This window comes from Rattus norvegicus, chromosome 17, assembly GCF_036323735.1.
Source record: "Rattus norvegicus strain BN/NHsdMcwi chromosome 17, GRCr8, whole genome shotgun sequence".
Lineage (NCBI taxonomy): Eukaryota > Metazoa > Chordata > Mammalia > Rodentia > Muridae > Rattus > Rattus norvegicus.
This window is the reverse complement of record NC_086035.1, coordinates 70,912,409-70,935,928: the sequence shown is the minus strand read 5'-3', so window position 1 is coordinate 70,935,928 and position 23,520 is coordinate 70,912,409. Positions and strand designations below refer to the sequence as shown.

The 23,520-nt window shown below is 38.3% G+C and overlaps 1 protein-coding gene and 1 long non-coding RNA gene across 23 annotated transcripts in view; one reads left to right on the top strand and one right to left on the bottom strand.

Moving 5' to 3' along the window:
• LOC134482872 (uncharacterized) overlaps nucleotides 1-23,520 on the top strand; it is a 51,962-nt gene that overhangs the window by 7,651 nt on the left and 20,791 nt on the right. The window lies entirely within an intron of this gene.
• Akr1c19 (aldo-keto reductase family 1, member C19) lies at nucleotides 970-22,013 on the bottom strand. Of its 2 annotated transcripts, NM_001100576.1 has the most exons (10): nucleotides 21,902-22,013; nucleotides 16,572-16,693; nucleotides 14,275-14,442; nucleotides 13,383-13,499; nucleotides 12,045-12,122; nucleotides 11,247-11,369; nucleotides 9,802-9,911; nucleotides 9,383-9,548; nucleotides 2,298-2,380; nucleotides 970-1,245 (listed from the first exon to the last, which is right to left on the bottom strand). In NM_001100576.1, the coding sequence occupies exons 2-10, from the start codon at nucleotides 16,653-16,655 to the stop codon at nucleotides 1,203-1,205; spliced, it is 972 nt and encodes a 323-aa protein (NP_001094046.1). In that variant the 5' UTR covers nucleotides 16,656-16,693; nucleotides 21,902-22,013; the 3' UTR covers nucleotides 970-1,202. The 2 variants fall into 2 exon arrangements, with proteins under 2 accessions (NP_001094046.1, XP_038951702.1); XM_039095774.2 differs by lacking the exon at nucleotides 21,902-22,013 and having other exon boundaries at nucleotides 16,572-21,879.

Here is a 23,520-nt window from a genome sequence, read left to right as displayed (position 1 = left end):
TTTTATTGCTGTAGACTTTTGGCTGTTTTCAAGAGTCTGGATAATGTTACTTAGCCAACATCAAGTAGATCATTGATGTTTCCATAAGTGAATGTGAAACTTCATACTGCCACACTTTTATTATTATTTTTTTGGTGTTTTTATGGAAGTTGCATTTACTTGAAGTTGTACTTTATTATTATGAAAATGAAACCAAATAAGAGGATACTTATGTCAGGTAACATGGAGGAATAAATCTGGGGCCCAACTATGAGTTTCAACCTACTGAATAGCATTAACGGTGCTAGAGAGTACCTTTTATGCTCTCAGAGGAGAAAAGTGATCGTCAATAAATATCACTCAGCTACAACCCTGAAACCTGCAACAGTAACTTGCCTGCAAGACATAGTTGTGGAACAGTGGTACAATTGTTATGGAAGGAGCCAACTATGCTTTGTTAGAATTAAGGCCTACTCTACAAGTTCTACCCATACCTGACACTGTTTGTGAGGCCTAGAACCTGGGACTAGATAGGTCCTGGGAACCAGGGGGAACTTAGAACTCTTACCCTGCTAAAGCAACATAGCATCAGAATGACTCTGAATGAAATATTGCTATACCCAAAGATCAGGCCCTTGTTCAACTTTCCTGTCACCTCATGGGTCCATACTATTTCTGTTGTGTCTCACCCACCAATCCAGAACTCTATTATTTAGATGCTGTGAGGGAAAGCCAGGCATTTCTGGTCTGTCTTTCTAAGAATTTCTCACCTTCCATACTGAGAACAATGAACTACATGCAATGTGTCACAGGCCAGATGAGCCCTTTCCTAAATACCTGCTAAGTGCAATTTCCCTAGACCCAAATGTCTCCATCCACCACTTCCCCATAGGTTATCCCTTCCTAAACTCTATCCCCAGGCTTCCACAGAAGTTAATCTTTGGTATCAATGATTCAAAAAGAAACAAACCACACAAGAAACACTGACAATCCTGACCAAAGAACTTTATAACAAGCGTTCTTTCAAAGAATGTTGAAAATGTAATGATTTATATTCTGGACTGGTGGACCCAGTTCTGGATGAAAGAGTCTGGTCAGGCAGCTCAGTCTGAGTAGAAGTGACAGAATATGTCAACTCAGCAGCATCTGGGATGTAATGCCTATCAGCATTCGCACTGGGGACATTGAGACTGTGTGGAGAAATCAGGTCACAGGTCTCCACATTAAAATTCATCAGAAAAGGGATATTCCGGGTGTCCCTGGCCACTAAAAAAGAAAAGAAAAGTGTAAAACATTAACACTTGGATTTATTTCTATGGTGGCAAAAGCAGAAATCTATGACGTTATCACTCGAGTTGACCACGTTGTTTTCCTGCCCGATTGTGGAATATGCTATTTTTTTATTTTCATAAACTTGACTATGAAGGAAATGTTTTAAAAATATTATAACTGAAAATTTCAAATTAAATGTCCTTGCCAAGATCAGAATGATATAGGGAGACAGACATTCACAAAACGCTCCTTTCTTTTGGCTTCTACAGTCAGTCTGCCAAAGCACAGAGGCAAGATCGGGCCACATTTCATTCAGCCAGTAAAGGCGTAAAGGGAATATCCTGTTATATCGAGTCTGAACATTAGCCATTACACAGTAATGTGGATAATGCAGCTTTTAATTCATTCATTTTTATGCACTACCCATCAAATGCAACACATTTTGTTTCATTCGGATAAAGAATGTCATTGATAAGATAGATTTCTCTGTCTAATGAGCAAGGTTATCAGATAATTTGTAGATCTTTATGCCTTAGCAACCTTAAAAACCATAAACTGACAAAAATCATTACTTACTAAACTATTTAATAGGTGGTCGGAATTCCTGAGTGTTTGCCACTCTCTGACTTTCCACCCAATGTCCCATGTTATCCTTCATTTTGGTCTATTAATAAACAACACATTTAGCAATGATAGTACACATGTTTGTCTTTGCAAACCATTTACCCCTTTAATACCATGGCCTCCATGGGACAATATGTGTCAAAACCTGGCGAGAAACATTTTTAGTGACTGTCTTTAATCAATGAGGGGTTGCCCCTGCCCCAATTATTTTTCCCTTGGTTTTACATCTCTTTCTGCATAACTTTTATCTTCAGTATTAACATTTTTAAGTCAAAAATGAAAAGTAACAATTGTTAAAATAACTGTATTAATGGCAGCTTTCAAAACACTAATGAAGTTTTTGGTTTTCTGAACAAGCATTCACTGGAAAGGAAAAGACACAAAGTAAAATAAATTGTGGCATATTAATCAGAGTGACTTACAATGGAGCAGGTGCATATCTTAAATTTCTGTCCAGGCTATCTAGGATTTTCATATCTTCTGAAGGCAGCTCAAATTCAAACACCTGTTGAAGAATTAGCAACACTTTAGGACACTCCACATTTGCGATTCTCAAAACCCAAGTGAATCACATTTCATTCTGGAAGGCGATTTTTTAAAAATATACAAAACATGTTCTAAAATGTATTAAAGATGTCGAGTATTCAAAGCGTGTCAGATAGCAGATTAAAGAAATCATTTTTCTCACATGATGAAGCAGCACAATATAGACAAAGGGAGCTTCAGCTGATGCAAATTTGATGCTATTCAAAGACCACAGAGATGGTTTCCAAGGACACTAAAGCAATTTTCTGAACCATAAAATTTGAATATTTATGTGAGTGCAATCAGCTTTCTATAATCCACATGATGAACTGTCAAAATATTAACAATGTTCTTTACAACACAACTTCATCCAAGAATTAGACAAGTATTAATTTTATAATTTCCAAGGAACAAAGGGTTTGACTTGTAGAGGATATCCTCCATGAATATAAAATAATTTTTACTAATTTTTTTAAAACTAATCCTTTTCTTTCTCTAAAAATTAGTGATAAATAAATACAACAGAGGAAGGTAGGGAGAGATAAGGAAAACAGAAGGGGAAATGAGAAGGGATGAAGGGAGGGAGGGAAAAAAGAGGGAAGAAAGAAGGGAAGAAGGGAAGAAAGCAAGCTGAAAATGTCAACACTCTAACAGTGGATCCACCTAGTAAAAAGCAGTGAGTGAACTTTTCTTTAGATTTTAAAGAACTAAAGAACTGAGAATACATTAAGTCATTGTTTTTGATAGATGAGTAGATGTACAATATTTTTTGTATCCATTTTTTGTATTTTTGTATTCCTCTGTTGAAGGGCATCTGGGTTCTTTCCAGCTTCTGGCTATTATAAATAAGGCTGCTATGAACAGAGTGGAGCATGTGTCTATGTTATATGTTGGAGCATCATTTAGGTATATGCCCAGGAGTGGTATAGCTGGGTCCTTAGGAAGTGCGATGTCTAATTATCTGAGGAACTTCCAGACGGATTTCTGGAGTACTTGTACCAGCTTGCAAATCTACCAACAATGGAGTAGTGTTTCTCTTTATCCACATGCTCGGCAGCATCTGGTGTCACCTGAGTTTTTAATCTTAGCCATTCTCACTGGTGTGAGGTGGAATCTTAGGGTTGTTTTGATTGCATTGCCCTGATGACAAGAATGTTGAACATTTCTTTAGGTACTTCTCAGCCATTTGATATTCCTCAGTTGAGAATCCTTTGTCTAGCTCTGTACCTCATTTTTAATAGGGTTATTTGGCTCTCTGGAGTTTAACTTCTTGAATTCTTTGTATATATTGGATATTAGCCCTCTATCAGATGTAGGATTGGTAAAGATCTTTTCCCAATCTGTTGGTTACTGTTTTGTCCTAACGACAATGTCTTTTGCCTTGCAGAAGCTTTGCAGTTTTATGAGGTTCAACTTGTCAATTCTTGATCTTAAAGCATAAGCCATTGGTGTTTTGTTCAGGAAATTTTCCCGTGCCCATGTGTTGGAGGCTCTTCCCACTTTTTCTTCTATTAGTCCCAGTGTATCTGGTTTTATGTGGAGGTCCTTGATCCACTTGGACTTGAGCTTTGTACAAGGAGAAAAAATGGGTCATTTTGTATTCTTCTACATGCTGACCTCCAGTTGAACCAGCATCATTTGTTGAAAATGTTTTTTTCCACTGGATTTTTTTAGCTTCTTTGTCAAAGATCAAGTGACCATAGGTGTGTGGGGCCATGTCTGGGTCTTCAATTGTATTCCCCTGATCTACCTGCCTGTCTCTGTACAAATACCACACAGTTTTTTTAATCTCTATTGCTCTGTAATACAGCTTGAGGTCAGGGATGGTGATTCCCCCTGAAGTTCTTTTATTGTTTTGGATAGTTTACACTATCCTGGGTCTTTTGTTATTCCAAATGAATTTACAAATTGCTCTTTCCAACTCTATGAAGAATTGAGTTGGAATTTTGATAGCAATTGCATTTAATTGCTTTCAGCAAAATGGCCATTTTTACTATATTTATCCTGCCAATCCACGTGCATGGGAGGTCTATCCATCTTTGGAAATCTTCAATTTCTTTCTTCAAAGACTTGAAGTTCTTGTCATACAAATCTTTCAGTTGCTTGATTAGAGTCACACAGAGGTTTTTAGATTATTTGTGATGATTGTGAAGGTTGTTATTTCTCTAATTTCTTTCTTAGCCTGTTTATTCTTTGAGTAGAAGAAGGTTACTGATTTGTTTGAGTTAATTTTACACCCATCCACTTTGCTGAAACTTACCAGGCTTAGTAGTTCTCTGGTGAACCTTTTGTGGTCAATTAAGTATACTATCATATTATCTGCAAATAGTGATATTTTGATTTCTTCCTTTCCAACTTATATCCCTTTGACCTCCATTTGTTTTTGAATGCTCTGGCTAGGACTTTGAGTTCTAAATTAAATAAGTAGGGAGAGAGTGGGTAGCCTTGTCAAGTCCCTGATTTAGTGCTATTGCTTCAAGTTTCTGTCCATTTAGTTTGAAGTTGACTACTGGTTTGCTGTATATTGCTTTTATTATGTTTAGGTATAAACCTTGAATTCCTGATCTTTCTAAGACTTTTAACATTAAGACCTTAAGGGGTGTGAATTTTGTCAAATGCTTTCTCAGCATCTAATGAGATGATCATGTGGTTTTGTTCTTTGAATTTATTTACGTAGTGTATTATGTTCATGTATTTGCATATATTGAACCATCCCTGCATTCCTGAGATGAAGCCTACTTGATTATGATGGATGATGGTTTTGATGTGTTTTTGGATTCTGTTTGCAAGAATTTTATTGAGTATTTTTGTTTTCATATTGATAAGGGAAATTAGTCTGAAGTTCTCTTTCTTTGTTGGGTCTTTGTGTTGTTAAGTATAAGCATAATTGTGGTTTCATAGAAGAAATTAGCTAGTGCTCTGTCTGTTTCTATTTTGTGGAATAATTTGGACAATATTGTATGAGGTCTTCTATGAATGTCTGATTGAATTCTACACTAAACCCATCTGGTCCTGGGGTTTTCTCAGTTGGGAGACTTTTAAAAACTACTTATATTTCCTTAGGAGTTATGGGACTGTTTAGATGGTTTACATGATCCTGATAGAACTTTGGTACCTGGTATCTGCCTAGAAAATTGTCCATTTCTTCCAGTTTTCCATTTTTTGTCAAATATAGTCTTTTTTAGTAGGATCTGATGATCTTTTGAATTTCCTCAGATTCTGTTGTTATGTCTCCCTTTTCATTTCTGATTTTTCTTAATTTGTATATACTCTCTGTGCCCTCTGGTTAGTCTGGCTAAGGGTTTATCTACCTTGTCGATATTTTCAAAGAACCAGCTCCTGGTTTTGTTGATTCTTTGTATACGTTTTTTGTTTCTACTTCGTTGATTTCAGCTCTGAGTTGGACTATTTCCTGCCATCTGCACCTCTTGGATATATTTCTCTCCTTTTGTTCTAGAGCTTTTAGGTGTGCTGTCAAGCTGGTAATGTATGCTTTCTCCAGTTTCTTTTTGCAGGCACTCAGAGCTGAGTTTTCCTCTTAGCACTGCTTTCATCGTATCCCATAAGTTTGGGTATGTTGTGCCTTCATTTTCATTAAATTCTAAAAAGACTTTAATTTCTTTATTTCTTTTTTGACTAAATTATCATTGAGTAGAGCATTGTTCAATTTTCATGTATATATGGGCTTTCTTTTGTTTTTGTTGTTATTGAAGACCAGACTTAGTCTGTGGTGACCTGATAGGGTACGTGGGATTATTTCCATCTTTTTGTATCTGTTGAGATTATATGGTCAATTTTGGAGAAGGTACCATGAGGTTCTGAGAAGGTGCATCCTTTTGTTTTAAGGTGAAATTTTTTATAAATATCTGTTAAATCCATTTGGTTCATAACTTCTGTTAGTTTCACTGTGTCTCTGTTTAGTTTGTTTCCATGATCTGTCCACTGCTGAGAGTGGGGTGTTGAAGTCTCCCACTATTACTGTGTGAGGTTCAATGTGTGCTTTGAGCTTTAGTAAGGTTTCTTTTATGAATATAAGTGCACTTGCATTTGGAGCATTAATGTTCAGGATTGAGAGTTTGTCTTGGTGGATTTTTCCTTTGATGAATATGAAGTGTCCTTCCTTACCTTTTTTGATAACTTTTGGTTGAAAGTTGATTTTATTCAATATTAGAATGGCTACTCCAGTTTGTTTCTTGGTACCAATTTCTTGGAAAATTGTCTCCAGCCTTTTATTCTGAGCTAGTGTCTGTCTTTGTCATTGAGGTGTGATACCTGCATGCAGCAAAATGCTGGATCCTCTTTACATATCCAGTCTGATAGTCTATGTTTTCTTTTTTATTGGGGAATTGAGTCTATTGATGTTAAGGAATAGTGATTGTTGTTTCCTGTTACTTTTGGCATTAGAAGTGTAATTATGTTTGTGTGGCTCTCTTCTTTTGGTTTCTTTACAAGGAGATTACTTTTCTGCTTTTTCTAGGGTGTAGTTTCCCTCCTTGGGTTGGAGTTTTCTATCTATTATCCTTTGTAGGACTGGATTCGTGGAAAGATACTGTGTAAATTTGGTTTTGTCATGGAATATCTTGTTCTCTTCATCTGTTAATGGAGAGTTTTGCTGGATATAGTATCCTGGGCTGGCATTTGTGTTCTTTTAGTGTCTGTATGACATGTGCCCAGGGTCTTCTGGCTTTTACAGTCTCTGTTGAGAATTCTGGTGCAATTCTGATAGTTCTTCCTTTTATGTTAATTGGCCTTTTCTCCTTACTGCTTTTAATATTCTTTCTTTGTTTTGTGCATTTGGTGTTTTGACTATTATGTGATGGGGGGAATTTCCTTTCTGGTCCAATCCATCTGGAGTTCTGTAGGCTTCTTCTATATTTATGGGCATCTCTTTCTTTAGGTTAGGGAAGTTTTCTTCTATAGTTTTAATGAAGATTTTTACTTTCCCTTTAAGTTCCCTTTGCTCTCTTCTATACCTATTTTCCTTAGGTTTGATCTTCTCATTGTGTCCTGGATTTCCTGGATGTTTTTGGTTAGGAGCTGTTTGCATCTTACATTATCTTTGACAGTTGTGTCAATGTTTTCTATGGTATCTTCTGCTCCTGAGATTCTCTCTTCTATCTCGTGTATTCTGTTGGTGTTGTTTGTGTCTATGACTCCTGATCTCTTTCCAAAGTTTTCTATCTCCAGGGTTGTCTTCCTTTTTGCTTTCTTTATTGCTTCTATTTCCATTTTTAAATCCTGGATGGTTTTGTTCAATTCCTTCACCTATTTGCTTGTGTTTTCCTGTAATTCTTTAAGGGATTTTTTTGTGTTTCCTTTTTAAGGGTTCTATTTGTTTACCTGTGTTGTCTTGCATTTCTTTAAGGGAGTTATTTTTGTCCTTCTTAACATCCTCTATCATCATCATAAGATGTGATTTTAAATCCAAATCTTGCTTTTCTGGTGTATTTGGATATCCATTATTTGCTTTGGTAGTAGAACTGGGCCCTGATGATGCCAAGTAATCTTTGTTTCTGTTGCTTAGGTTCCTGTGCTTGTCTTTCACTATCAGGTTATCTCTGGTATTAGCTTGTCTTGCTGTCTCTGTCAGTGACTTGACCCACCTGTAAGCCTGTGTGTTAGCATGCCTATGTTCTTGTTTTCTCTCAGCCAGTTCTCAGTACAGATCGCTGTGGGGCTGGGTCAGCTCTGGGCACAGCAGAAACTGGAAGGGTCCTGTTTGAGACTGCTCCTATAAGTCCTGAGGCTTCTAGGCAGGTTGCTTGGAACAGAAGAACTGGTCTTACCTCTGCTTTCAGGCGTGTCAGCACTTCTGATGACTGGTTTTCAGCTCTGGGAGTGGCAAAAACTGGAAGAGTCCGGCCCCTAACTGCTCCTAGGTTTCTGTGCACAGAGGGCACAGAGGGCACTAGGTGGGTTCCTCTTGGGCCAGGGATATGAGCAAAAGTAGTTGTCTCCTCTGAGCTCTCAGGTTGTCTGTACTTCTGAGAGTCCAGTTCTCTCCCCCATGGGATTTGGGTACAGAAAGCTGTGGGATTGGCTCAGCCCATATTTTTAACTCTTAATTAAAATATAATTACATACTTTCACTACCACTTTTCTCTTCCTCTCTAGGAGTCTCACATGTATCCCTGTTAGTCTCTCCCATATTCATGTTCTCTTGTTCTATCACTACACATATACAAATACACACACGCACACACAAATACACCCTGCTTAATCTACTCAGTATGTAAATATATAAAATATCCAATAAAAAGAAAATTAAAGATCATCTGCATAGGCAAATCTTCAAGAAAAGAATATTCACTTAGTCAGTGAAGCAAGTTCACAAGAAATAAATACATCCACATTACAATGTATGAGTACAGGCCTGGAGCGAGGGCTCAGTGGTTTAGAGCACCAGCTACTCTTTCTGGGCAAGTTCGATTTCCAGTGCCCACAGGGCAGCCCACCACCATCCACAACTGTAGTTCTAGTATGTATGATACCATTTTCTGCCTTCTGCCAGCAAGCACCAGGCATGCACAGCTATATAGATATATATGCAGCCAAAACATCTATATACATAAACTTAAAAATGAATAACAAAAATAAAATAAAAAATAAAATATGTGACTATGCAGGCAGAGTACAAAATAAAGCAACAATAATCATATCAAAATAGCTATCCACACTTACAGTCTCATTTCAGCAAAGTGCAGAGATCCACTGCAAAGGTGCTGTTCACAGTGCAAGTCTGACTTAATGCTGGATCCTAAATCTTTGTGCTCTCTCTAAATCTAAGTCTATCAAGGTTAGCTTGACATTTGAGCTTAGTTCAGAGCACTTCTGAATGCAAATGAAATTTCACATGTTTAGGAAATGCGAAGGAGATTGACTCAAAAAACAAAAATGCCTTGAGAGATTTCAAAGAAGAAAATAGTAGCGAGATAGTGAGACAGTGTATAGAGTCCCAGATGTCCACGGACTCCCTATTCACCTGTATGTTCTCTTTTATCTCATTCTCTTTGTAACTCTGGGCAAGAACGACATTTCCACGTTGAAGTTGGTAGCGAAGGGCAATCTGAGCAGAGCTTCGCTGGTGCTTTTTTGCCACATCACAAAGAACTGGATCATTCAAGAGAACTGGGGAGCTTGGGTCTACCCTGGAAGAAGAGGCAGAAATCTTTAGTTTCAAAAGTTGAGAGTCTTTAGGAGGCTTTGGAACTCATAGGGTACCTTCTCAAATCCAGGGGGTCTTCAGAGGACTCCTTGGACCAGCTATATTTCCACCATTGAGATCTCCCACAAAATGCAAATTCTACCCTCTCTCTGAGCAAGTTCAAACTGAGCTTCTGAAAATTGAGTTTATAGTACTGGGAAGACTTCCCCAACTGGTGTTTGAAATAAATGTCTTACCATCGTTTAGGTCGTTGAGATCCAAGAGCACAGTAGGCAACTAGAACAATGTCCCTTGACTTACAGTAGTTCAACAGCTTGCTCTGGTTCAGGTAGAGATGGCATTCCACCTGTAGACGGACAAAGATATATGATTATATGAGATGCTAACGTTAATGTAACAGAGAAACATTAAAGGTAAGTAGCTTAATAAGAAAATGTATTGTGTTTAGTTTATCAATATAATTTCCTCTGTGTCTTTAACACTTAATTTCATTTCTATATGATCGATATGACACAAAATAATTTTCCTGTGACAATCCAATTCTATGAATCATATCTTGGAGTTTAATTCTATCTTGCATTACAAACAGAAAGCATAGTGCTGGCTTGAAGATGCCTCTAGAAATCACTGAGAAATTTAAATATAGGCATATTCAAATTATGTAAGAGAACTATTGTTAATGTCTCTAAACAGAAATTTAACAGTGTCTGATAACATCTTCACTCTTGGGAGATGTTTTCTAAGCTCTCTGAACGTGAAAATCAGAGGATCTGCTTTGAGCAAGTTCATAAGAATGTTGCAGTAATAGGGCCAGTGACATGGTGCAGTGGGTTAAGATCTTTGCTGCCAAGCCAGAACTGAGCTTGCTCCGTGAAACCCACATATTATCTTCTGTCCTCCACATATCTACCATAACAGACATACACACACACACACACACACACACACACACACACACACACACACACACACAAACATAAACACACACACATACAAGCATAAACACATACACACAAATGCAATTTTAAAAATTAAAGAAAATACTTATATTTCTGTTTTACATTTAATTTGTATTTACTATATTATTACATATTTTACATGGTGTATATATTATATTTTTATAATTATTTTTTTGGTAATCTTAAACATTTATTGCTTCTCTGTGGTACAAACATTTAAACTCTTGTGTATTATATCTTTTCTCTTTGTTTTTTTAAATCGGATATGAAATATTTATATAACTATAATTAAATATTTTATATCATAACTATAATTCAAATAATATAAATATATATAAATGTATATTTAATATATATTACAAAAATAAATGTATATTCATTTTATTTAATTAAAAAGTAGTAAGAAATGTATGTACATATACATATATATGTATATATGGAGATATATTTTCCAGATCAGGATGAATCTACTTTTATCCTTAAATACGCCTACTGACAACTGCTTCCAGGAACACTTAAAATCTTCACATTCTGTACCTCTTGGGCACAATGTATGCCCTCATTTTCACAAAATTTTAATAATCCAAGACTATATTTTAAAATCTCTAAGTATCACTGATCTTAGAATCTTCTTTTCTATGAAAATAAGATGAATTAAAAAGCGGCAACCAGACTGGAGGCATCAGAATAGAAATAGGAAATGTGAGGTAAAGAGTTCTCACCTGGTTGCACACAGGCTTGTATTTGAGGCCTGGCTTATTCAGAATTTTCTCCAGCTGCCTGCGGTTAAAGTTGGACACCCCAATGGACTTGGCCAATCCCGCATCCTTACACTTTTCCATGGCCTAGGAATGAAAGAGTTGTTTTGTTTGTTTGTTTGTTTGTTTTTGTTTTTTTGTTTTTTTTAGATAAATTCTTTATTTTATTTATGTGAGTACACTGTCGCTGTCTTCAGACACACCAGAAGGGGTCACCAGATCCCATTGCAGATGGTTGTGAGTCACTATGTGGTTGCTGGGAATTGAACTCAGGACCTCTGGAAGAGCAGTCAGTGCTCTTAACCACCGAGCCATCGTCCCAGCCCGGAAGAAGTTGTTAAGAGTTGTATTTTTATCAAGATAGTTAAAAGAACAGTATCCAACTCTTCACATATAGCTCATTGGCAGAGCCCTTGCCAGAGTGTGAAAGACTCTGAATTTGATCATCACACTAATGCTGAAAAAGTCGACCTGGGGAGACACTGACTGAATGATCCCTGAAGATAACAGAGGAAGGAAGTGTCAACCATACAGAATCCCTGGGTCCCTCCTAAGAAGCAGTGATGATCACACTGAGTATCATGGTAGAATCTAGTCATTCCTGTTGTCCTGAATACTCCACTTCCCACTATAATGTCGTACGAACTCCAATAACACAAACTGTAAATCTGAAGAAAGCCTACACCCATAGGCACATTCCAATATTCTCCTATACCCCGCGGTCCCTTCCTCACCTCCGTTGTTCCTCTTCCAACTACTCACCTCCCATGTGGCACAGAGATCCACTGTGTCAAATAATGTTTTCCCATTCTCATCTTCTGGAAACATATCTTCCCCCGACTGGAATAGAAGCAGTCTGCATGTTGATCTGAGTAAACATGGGTGTCTCATAGGAATAGCTAGAACTGGAACACTAAATATTAAGCAGAGCATCATTCTACATATTTATATTTACAGAATGATTTGCATATGGAATTATAAGGAGTATTTTTAGGTGCATGATTTAGTCTCTTGAATAAATCATGCATTTTTAAATATCTATTATTATTATTACTATTATTATTATTATTATACAGTATTCTCACAGATCTGCCTGTGGTCTCCTAGCTGATATCTATTATTTTGTCACTTCTCATTGATACTTCTGTGTCGGGAGCCATTTTGCCTAGTTCTGTGACAGCCTGTCTGGCAGAGTCAAGTCAGGTCAGGGTCTGCTAGCAGATTTCCTGGCCTGCTGATACATAAAACAATAAGAGAGGATACACTTGAAGCTCAAGGAAAGGGGCTGAATGTTCTGTTAATCTTGGAGGAAGGAACAGGGAGGAATAGGGAGGCCTTGGGATGCGTACAGATATCGAATATACACCAGCCATTGTCTCTGTGGGTGGTGACATTGTAAACCACGATGCTGTAAAGTATATAAAGCCTAAGAGAGCTAAACTCAAATCTGCTGCAGTACCGACTGGACAGTCCTCCCATTTCTAACCTTTGTCTCGGAGTCTTCTTTTCTGTCTTTTCTATAATCCTCACTCCCGCCTCAGAGGACTGTTCAACTTTGTACTGGCAGGACCAGTACACAGTATCTGCTGAGATATTTCTCTATCTTTGAGAAATTCAGTAGTCATACAAACTTCCTATTATTTCCAGCAATAATGAATTTGAGTCCTGACCCTGGCCATCAGTGGTCTTTCTCTATCTGGGCAAAAGGCAACTAGATTCACTAAGGATGTAAATCAGGGTGATATTCAATACTAATTTTGAGGGTAGAAAATTCACAGATGCTATAAGAAGGTAATAACCCAGAAACTTGAACTATCTCAATGTCACAAGGAAACACTGAATAAATCCAAATATCTACTAATGCAATATAAGAAATGCTTCAACAGTGGCATTTTTGAAGATCAGTTCTAAATCTATAATTCTAGAAATTGTTTGGGCTTCCCATGTTATGATCTTTTGTCTAATCTACATCAAATAGACTACATAACACAGCAACTGAGATTACAGGAAAATATAATAGAAACCTTTCTTGATCATTGGGAAAAATAGTAGCCCCGCCCTTGCCAAAGTTGATCAAGTCTGGTCATTTAAATTGCTTACCTTCATTTGCATTGGATAATGTATAATATAGAGGTCAACATAATCCAGCTGGAGGTTTTTCAATGATTTTTCCAAGCTAGATAGAACCATCTCTGGTCTATGGAAAGTGCACCAAAGCTACTTGCATAAAAGAGTGAAAGTAATCCTGGATTAGTAAATTCTTCACATGTGGAGGTTTTGTGTTACATAATAGTGATACATTTTGCACTATACAGAAAGTACTAATAAATACATTTTTTTGTTCTGTGGCTTCCATTAATGTGATTTATCCATATCATCATCATTATAAGATGCTTTCAATCTTTCAAAAATGAAAGACATTTTCTCAACAGATCAAACTCCCATCAACTAATAATAATCTTCAGCCTCTGGATTGTATCCTACGGAGATAAGAAACCGATTATTTATCTAATTATTCAATCTTTTCTTCCATTAAGGAATTGGCAGCCTATACCATTGAACAGAAGCACCATGTGAATGTTCTAATCTGTGATGGATACAAGTACATTCACTTTAATCATTAATATGAAAGTTGCTTTTTATTGCTATTTGATGTTTATAGGTAAAAGATAGTTTTTGGAAAACAACATATTGTAAAGCTATCTAGGAGATCTAAAAGTCACAATGTCATGGTTTATTGAATCCATAGCCCATGATAAAATATAATCAAGGCTTGGAAAAACAAAGGACTTTGAACTATGCATTCATAGATAGTAGGAAGCCATAATCTTCTTTTTTGCTTTTCCTATTGGAACTCACCTATGAATTATATGCAATTAAGAGTTGAACAAGAATGTATATTTTCCAAATTAATAATCCAATCAAGTAAGTGTTTGCTTGCTTATATTACATTGTAACTAATCTGTACACCTAAGCACTGCACACACAATACCTTTGTAGTGATGAATATGTCTTCTCTTTTCACAATGCCAGCTGCAATCTTGCTTTTAATAGCCTGCCCTACATGGTTTTCAGTTTGGTACACATAGGCAGTATCAATATGGCGGAACCCAGCCTCTACAGCTAAATGGATAGCCTCCAGTGGTTTATTTTCAGGAACCTGAAGGAAGAACAAAGGAAGTATTTAAAGACACAAAGGAGAGTGGCACAAGTAGATCCAACGGTCAGTTCTCTAAGGTAGAAGGAATTATACATTCTGAGGGCATTTTCATACTGCCTTAGTGCTTAATAAGAGTCTTGCTCCTGTCCACTGAAATCCCTGTCCACTGCCTGTAAAATAACAGAATCTACAACAGGAATTGTGGAGATCAAATACACAAGAGTGATTCAGGAGAATCATCTTTTCCTCATATCTCAGGTTAGGTGAGCTTTTGAGGTAGTGTTAATTTCACTGGGTCTTTCCTGGGTAATCACCAGAAGTTCACATTCATGACCTTTGCATACCCACATAGCAATTGTCCATCAGTGACATCAGATCACCTCAAATAGACCTCACACTCAGTGATTATTCTAGAAAGGTTTACGGGACTGAGTATATAGGAATAGTCCTGTTACAATTTATGCAGTGGGTCACAGATACAACACCACAGAGGAAGGGTGCTTGGAACAAAACAGAGAAGAAATACAAGTTTAGTGCTAGATTATCTGTCTTCCCTTAGTGAAAACTCCTAGGAAATACTGAGTTATTTTCTGCATCCAATTGTAACAATATATGGGAAATCTCATCTGTTTAGAGAGAGCTGGTTGTTCCTCATTTTGTAAATGATTATCCATGTTGGGTTGTTGGTCCTTAAAACAAAAGTTACTTTATTTAGTGAAGATATAACCTGACTTAAATTTAAAATTATTGCCTACTCTGCCAGATTTGAGTAATGCTGCAAACAGTCATATGTTAAAGAATAGAGTCAAACCTCTTTTGCAATTATATTAAAAACTTCAGAGAAGAGCATGGTACACTACCTTGAATACCAATGCTCACAAAGCAGAGGAAAGTCGATCTCTGTGAGTACAAGGTCCACCTGGTCTATAAGTTCTTCTCTCCATGAAGTTATAGTAAGTTAAATGGTGACTCTCAGTGCACAGCCCTGAAGCCTCCTCAGGTTGTCTTGCTGCAAACCTACTCAGGCTGAGACCTCGTGACACTTGTCTTCTCTTTCTTTTTCTAAACTATATTTTGGATTAATTTTATGTGTGATTGTTTGCCTTACATTATGTCTGCGAATTACATGCAGTCTGTGCCCTTGGAGGCCCATGTTGGATTACTAGAATTATGGATGGTTGTAAACCACCATATGGCTGCTGGGAATCGAACCCTGGTCTCTGCAAGAGCAGCCAATGCTCTTCACCATTGAGCCAGCTCTCCAGCCTTGCCTCTTTCCCTTTGTGTAGTCTACTTTTATCCTATAAAGTAATTAAGTCTCATCATATTTCTTCACTCTTGCTCTTTGAATATTTCAGACATGGTAAATTGCATTCAGGGCAGTTTGGCCATTGGTCCTCCCTACATATCTTTGTCAATCTTAGAGATAAGAAACGTACGAATTCAAAGTTAAAGGAATAATTCACTTATTTTAAAATTCCGGGATCTAAGGAAGATTTGAAAATATGAAATTCCTTCCAGGTGTGCAGACTCTCCTCTTTGGTCACTTCATTTCAGAGAACTTTCTGGACTACTGAATTCTACACTGAAGGCACAGTAGCAAAAACCAGCCAGCATGTCACCCTTACCATTTCCACCATCATCCCTTTGCAGTGTCCCCTCAGTCCCCACAGTTGAAAGTCATAAATGGAGGATTTACTTAACCCAAGTGCAGCATTACCTGTGAATTTTACTGACAGCTCCCTAACATAGATCTGCAATAGTCCTTGAACATTTTATAAACATTCAACATGCTGATTTCCCTCAGTCTTATATTATTTAATAGGGGAAAATATATAAACAGAGGAAGACCCTCCTCCCTCCTCCGCTATTAGCAGAGAATCAAGGAAGGTGATGGTGTTCTGGACTGGTAACTGATTCTTCTAAGAAGCCAAGACCAATTATTGAAATTATTGGTAAGACCTTGATACAGAGCAAAGTCAAACTATCTTCTACCTTGCACAGTAAAACAGAACCAGTTGATTCCCACAGAGTCACATAGGAAGTAAGTGACTTGACAACTTCATCGATTCTACCCACCCTCAGACAATTGTCTGTTGACCTATCCACCACAATACTACTATTCTTACCTCTTCCGGTTTATAGGTGCCAAAGCCCAATGCAGGAATGAAGTGGCCATCGTTCAGTTTTACAAGTTGCTGTTTGGAACTCATTGCTTACCACTCTTCTTTCTAAGCAGGTTCTGCAGCTCCTGAACATTTGTGAAACAATCAACTTCTTGGCTAATGGATAACCAGAGGCACACCTCCTCTAATGACAATAATCTTTGTTATTCTATGATTAATGATTAAACAATACTTATGGCTGTCTAATGGTTAACTAGTGACAGGTTAATGGTTAACCAATATAAAAGGGAAGATAGGAAATTTAGAACTACTTCACCTGTGACTTGGTACCGTACAGATCATGGTACCAAGATAAAAGAGAATTTTGTGGTGAATCATTAATATCCATGATTTGTTTTAATTAAACTTTTCTTTTTGATGTATGAATTACTGTCAGGTTAAGGGACAATCGCTAATTGTTTTCAAGATGGAAATCTTGCAGGGATGGGAGTGTCTCAAGTCTCCCCTTGTTTCAAGCTCAACAGCACTCTAAGTTCTTATGCACAACGATTGAGCCAGCAGTCTAGCATTGAAGTTTAGCAAACAAGAAAGCAAGGACAGACTTCAGAATAAAAGCACACCAAGCTGGACAACAGTGGTCTTGATTCTGACGGGCACAGCTTTCTCTCTCTGTTGTCTCTTTCCTATGTGTGGCCACTTTTAGAAAAGGGGTCTTTATCCTTTGAAAGTCTATTTTACCCAAAACTCAGTGTAATAAATAAGGGATAGAATTTAGATAACCATAAAGTTGAAAAGCTCACTAAGAAAAAGTGTAACACCACTAGGCATACACTCTCATACGACGACATTCCTGAAGGCAGTTTGACCTTATCCAGGTAAAGCCAACCATCCTTGTTCTTTCTGTCCTGTTTGGGAAGCCTAGCACTGACCCGGTGAGAGTGAACAAATGTTAAAACCTATTTCATCCACCACCAGCATCTACAGAACCTACTGAGGGCTCAGAGTTATTTCAATTAAAGTGACCACTACCGTGGTTCAATAACCCTGAGTGCACAGTAGGAGCACTCATACTTTGGTGATAACCACCAGCTGTCTAATTGGACTTAAGGCACACTCAACAATGGGGGAAACAGTCCTGGTGTTCAAAGCCTAGCCAACTACCTAGGAACAGTGAAATCATAGACCTTTGAGCCGAACCTATAACCACCACTTGATTAAACCATTATAACCCATAACTACATTCTAAATACTTGTTCTTATTCTCAGAGTTAAATTTAATCTGTATTCCTGATCAAGAAAACTTCTCTATGAAGCAGATTTAGGCCATTATAGAGAGAAAATCACAAGTAACCAACACACACACACACACACACACACACACATATACACATTCACACACACATATTCAAACACATACACACACATACATACACTCACACACACATATTCAAACACATACACACACATATTCAAACACATACACATATAGATACATTCACACACACATTCACACACACACACACACACACACACACACACACACACACACAATCTGTGGAGCCCAGTCCAAACTAACATATTTACAACATAACTCTGGTACCTAAGCCTCAGGGGTTACCTAAGACTCCTTATATCCTGATTTGAAGACACTATTGGTCAGCTAGCCTACTTTCAACATTAGGCTCTTGAAAATTTTAGGGAATAGGGTCAGTGGTTCACTTCCTATTCCTTGCAGGGTGAGGGCACAGTCACAAAGAACATCCAGATGAGGAAGCATAGACTTCTCCAAAGAAGGTGATTGTGATGGTCATGGTTAGCATCACTCAGTTACCAGCAGTCACATTTTGGGGATGGGAGGTGTTGAAGACACCAGTTGTAGCAGAATACTAAATAAAACAAGGATCAAAGACACAAGACAAAAATCAAACATGAGAAAGATCGTGCGAGCCGGTTAGTATACGTAACACGTAATTTATTTTTTAACTTAAAAAAGACTTGTTTCATTTAATCCAGTGTAGGCTATGATGTGTCTGATGTGGTCCAGGAGAGGCGTACAGTTGAATGCCAGAAGAGGGTATCGGATCCAGCATACATGGTTTTAAGCCACCATGCGGTTGCTGGGAGTTGAACTAGGGACTCTGGAAGAGCAGACGGTATTAAATCCTGAGCCGTCTCTCCAGCACAAAGATTTGCCTTGAATCTTTGAAGGTGCATTGATGCTTTTTTGCATGCATGCGTGTTTCTGTGAGAATGCCATATCCTCTGGAACTGGAGTTACCGACAGTTGTGAGCTCCCATGTGGGTGCTGAGAATTGAACCCAGGTCCTCTGGAATAGCAGCCAGTTCAATAATACCTTTTGAATAACTATTTAAAAAGTAATCTGTTGAATTCTGGAACAAACCAATTTGATTGCCCATCAAAAGAGGGGCAGGGACTGAATATGGACAACAACATAAGAAATGAGAGGCTATCCAGGGCCATCCCTGTGTAAATAATGTTAGAAGAACATCTGAAAATATTTTATGGGAATCAAGAAAGGATTTATCTGGTGAGGCCAGAGGTTAGAGTGGGTGGAGGAGATGAAGCTGTCAAGTTACCTACTTCCCATGTGACTCTAGGAATCACCTGGTTCTGTTTTTCATATTGATTATTGGTTTCATACGATTCTGAGTGTTACTGAATCTTATATTCCAGATGGGTGTGGCCATTATAAGAGCTCCCAAAGACCTTGAACAATGAATTATCACACAAGAGAACACATTAACACACACAGAGAGATTGAGAGAGAGAGAGAGAGAGAGAGAGAGAGAGAGAGAGAGAGAGAGAGAGAGAGAACAAAACCTACTTGTCTGCTAATCTTTTAATTGCAGATTGGGACACGAAATGTCTGTCCCAGTGAAGGACTTTGAGAGATGATTGCAAATGGTTACTTTTGCATGGAGGGTCAAGCAAGGACAGAGAAACTACTGGTGCCTGCTGGACAGACTTGCTGATGAGTGATAGCAGGCTGTACCCAGGACCCTTGTGCTACCACCAACATGCAAAGCATTTCCCAGACATTAAAATGGGTATCAATGAGCAACAGAAACCAGTTCTTTCTCAGCTCAGAGTGATCACTGCTCTCATTCATAAATAAGACTTTCAGAGGGTACACTTAATATTGAAGGGCTACCACCCTTTCAAATTTCAAATAGTTTAATGACCTCCATGTTGCAATAAGACCAGATTGTACTGAATTTCATTCCCCACAGAACTTTTTAATTAATATCATTTGTAAGTGCTAAAAAAAGAAGAGACTAGCTCACATGAATAAAAACTTCATATTGTGATCCAATCTGCAGCTTTTGCAGAAGTTGGAATTTCCTTTAAGGATACAAATTAGAACAAAGAAAACCTTTTTCTTTCTTTTTCCCTTGCAAAGAAGATCAAGCAGGATGATGGTAATGTATTTAACATAAGAGACTTAAACATAAGCCTTTATTTTTATAAGTTGCTATTTTTTTCAATGCCTGAAAAACATGTCAATAATTGTAGTATGGTATTTATTTTGGCTTCCATTTAAAGACAAGTCTTTTACCCCCAGTTCATAGTAGAGTCAGGCTTTATTGCAAAAGGAAACAGGTTGCCTTGCCCCAGTTCTTCAGGGTGGAGCCTAGGGGGTATCCAATGGGATAGGATAGGCCTGATTCCCCGTCTTACAAATAGAGGAAAAATGAATCAGAAAGGTAGAGGCACCACCTCAAGTGAAGTGACCCTGTCCACTCAGCAATCCTCCAACTGTGGTTGGGGTCACATATTTGCTATGCCTGCTCTAGCCTCCAGGGGGCAGTTCTGGATCTCTTTAGGTGTCACCAGGGAACTTCCTCTTGAGACTGAACAGTGACCACTCTCTTGATCCTCAACTCTCTCCCATCATGCTTGGCCTATCCTTCCTATCATCGACCAGCCCATTCAAACATAAGCTCGATGATCCGAGTTTCTCCTTCAAAATAATGGTCTCCCTTTACAAGTGATTAGACCTAGTGTTTTAGCTTGCCAGTTTCCTCACAACTTAGCTGGTACCCTGTCATCAAACAATGGGGTCCCTACTTTGTTTAGGGGTGAGGATTTAATAGACTTTTTATAGAATACACATGAGCTGGGAGCATGGCTCAGTGGCATAGTCTGTGGCTAGTGTGTACAGGGCTCTGGGCTCAATTCCCATTATTTGAACTCCTGAGGTAGCTTGGTTGGTAAAGACAACTTCTGTGGAAAACTGGAAACCTGAGATTGATCCCCCAGAGCTCACATAAAGATGGAAACACAAAACCAACCTCCAAAACCATTCTTTGACCTCTCCATGCATGCCATGGCATACATGAGGCATAACCACCATGCACGTTCAGACACAAAAGTAATGAACATAATAATAATTAAGAATAATAAAGTAATTTCAAAGAAAACCACAAGTATCTGAGCAGTAGGAGTAAGAATCCCCCTGTAAGGGATGAAGGCAGTTAAGGGTCAACAACCTTCAAGTTTCCTAAGGCTATGCCAGGGTTTCATAAGAAAGGGAGGTTGCTTGGTTAAAAAGACATTGCATTCTGCAGCTCTGAGAACAAAGATCCTCCAGACCTCATCCTTATACTTAAAGACTTGTATCTTTCCCAGGTAGCAGATTGCAGCATCAGAAAAACCAGCTCTGGAGACTTTTGACATGAGAGAGGAAGTAAAAGGGTTTCATTTGGGCAAAGGCTGTAGGAAAAGGAACAAGTTGATGTCCTTGTTTATTCCAAATTATCAGTAAGTATCACATTAAGAACAAACCAAAGGCAGCTGTCCTTAGGTTGTTGTTTCAAAAAAAATGACAGAAAAAAATAAAAAGAAGAGGAGGAGGAAGAAGAGGAAGAGGAAGAAGGAGGAGGAGGAAGAGAAGAGGAAGAGGAAGAAGAAGAAGAGGAAGAGGAAGAAGAAGAAGAAGAAGAAGAAGAAGAAGAAGAAGAAGAAGAAGAAAAAGAAGAAGAAGAAGAAGAAAAAGAAGAAGAAGCAGCAGCAGCAGAAGCAGAAGCAGCAGCCATAGCAGAAGGAGTAGAAAGAGAGAAAGAAACCCACAGACTGGGTGGCAGAGGCAATTAAAAAAGGATTATAAGTAGTGACAGAAGAGGAAGCAGAGAGAGAAAAGCACTAAAGCTAAAGGAGTCTCATATCAGAAAAAGCAACAAGAAGAAGTTATTCAGTACACGTAGGAAACATGAAAGAAGTAAGAAGAGACAAGTAGCAAAGAGAAGCAGAGTCCTTAGGATGGGTGGGCTAGGGAGGGGAGAAAGGTCCCCTTCAGCTAAAGATACTGAACCTGTATTGAGCACCAGATGTCCTGGGGGAGGTCTCCAGCTTTACTCTTGGTTCTTCTGAATTCCAATGTGAATAATGTAGATGGAATGCACAACAGAGAGAGCAGCCAAGAGTTTCATATTAGAAAACAAGGAAGCAAGACTTCTCTTCAGAATAAGAGCAGGCTGAACCCAGCAGCAATGCCTGGAGCCTTGCAGGCAGGGACTTCTATTTCTCCTCTAACACTTTTTCTGCCTCTCTTCCAGGGAGGGCACTTCTAGAAAAGAGGCTTTGTTTAGAAGCCCATTTTTTCCTCTGTATAAAGAGTTGTTGGAAGTTCAAGAATATGTATAGGATTTTAATTACACATAAAATTAAATAAATTCACTGTGCATGCTTCCCTGGGCATGCCTGTTTAGGCTGACCCAACAACTACCAACTATTTTTATTTATGTCCTGTTCATGGGTATAGGCATGGACTTGTCCCTCCTGCCTAAATTTTATGTTTGTTTAAATTTCAAATCTTTTTGCCATGAAGAAGTGGCTATATATTTAGACCAAACACAATTTTCTTACTTTTTCTAGCTGTAATTTCAAGGGAGGAGCATCTTGTTATGTGAACCCAATAATCACAGTCACAGAGATTTTTCTAGGTGCAAAACATCCATTAGCTCTCTTACCATAGAAGCCAAGAAACTTCTGGTCCCTTTAAGAGTGCCTTGTGCAGACAATCAGTCCCTACCAGGGCTTCTGCAGCTGTGCTGGACTCCAGGACTCCAAAGGCCAAAGGCCAAAGGCCAATTGAGACTGCTGCTGCTCTTTTGTTTTGAAAATGAGTTAAAACTAAATTAACAGTTGATTGACCAACCATTTTTCCTTTGGAACATGAAGCACAAAACAAACAATCAAACAATGAAACAAAAACAGAGACATGGACAGATTGGTGCACCAAGGACAGACAATAGACAGAGGGAAGAGAACTAGATGTCCCACCAAAGGGACCCAGATATCTTACCTAAGGGACCAAGAACCAGAACTAAGCATTCCTCCAGTAGGAGCCAGAGAGGAAGCAGGATGTCTCCCAACCTCCTCCTGTCCAGAGGAGAGCTCTGAAACAGCTTACATTCATTTTCCTTCTCTTTCACCAAAGTATCCTTGGATAGGTGGGAAGGAGTGCTCTTCTCAAACTCATTCTCTCTCTCTCTTTCAAGTCTAGAGACTTAACTATCTCTAATTGGGGTACAAAGACTTAAAGCATCTATGAGAATTATCTTGGCTCCTCTAAACACACACACACACACACACACACACACACACACACACACACACACACACACACACCATTTTACCACTACCTTGTCCCTTCTTACAATTACCACTGTCCCAAATCTTTACTTTACTTTGTGCACTTCCTCCTGCAGTGTTCTTCACTGTGTCCTCCTTACTGGAGCTCCAACATTGAGGTGCCATTTGACTAAGCCTGCTCAGTCAATCAACAGGTTCTCCAGGGCAGGAGCAAGAAAAGTGACAATTAGACAACACTGTAGTGTGACCCCAGCCAATTCTGAGGCTCAAGACAGTTGATTTTGTCCAGTCGTGTTTATACCACCTTTAAGTACATGCAAAATAATAAGATCATTT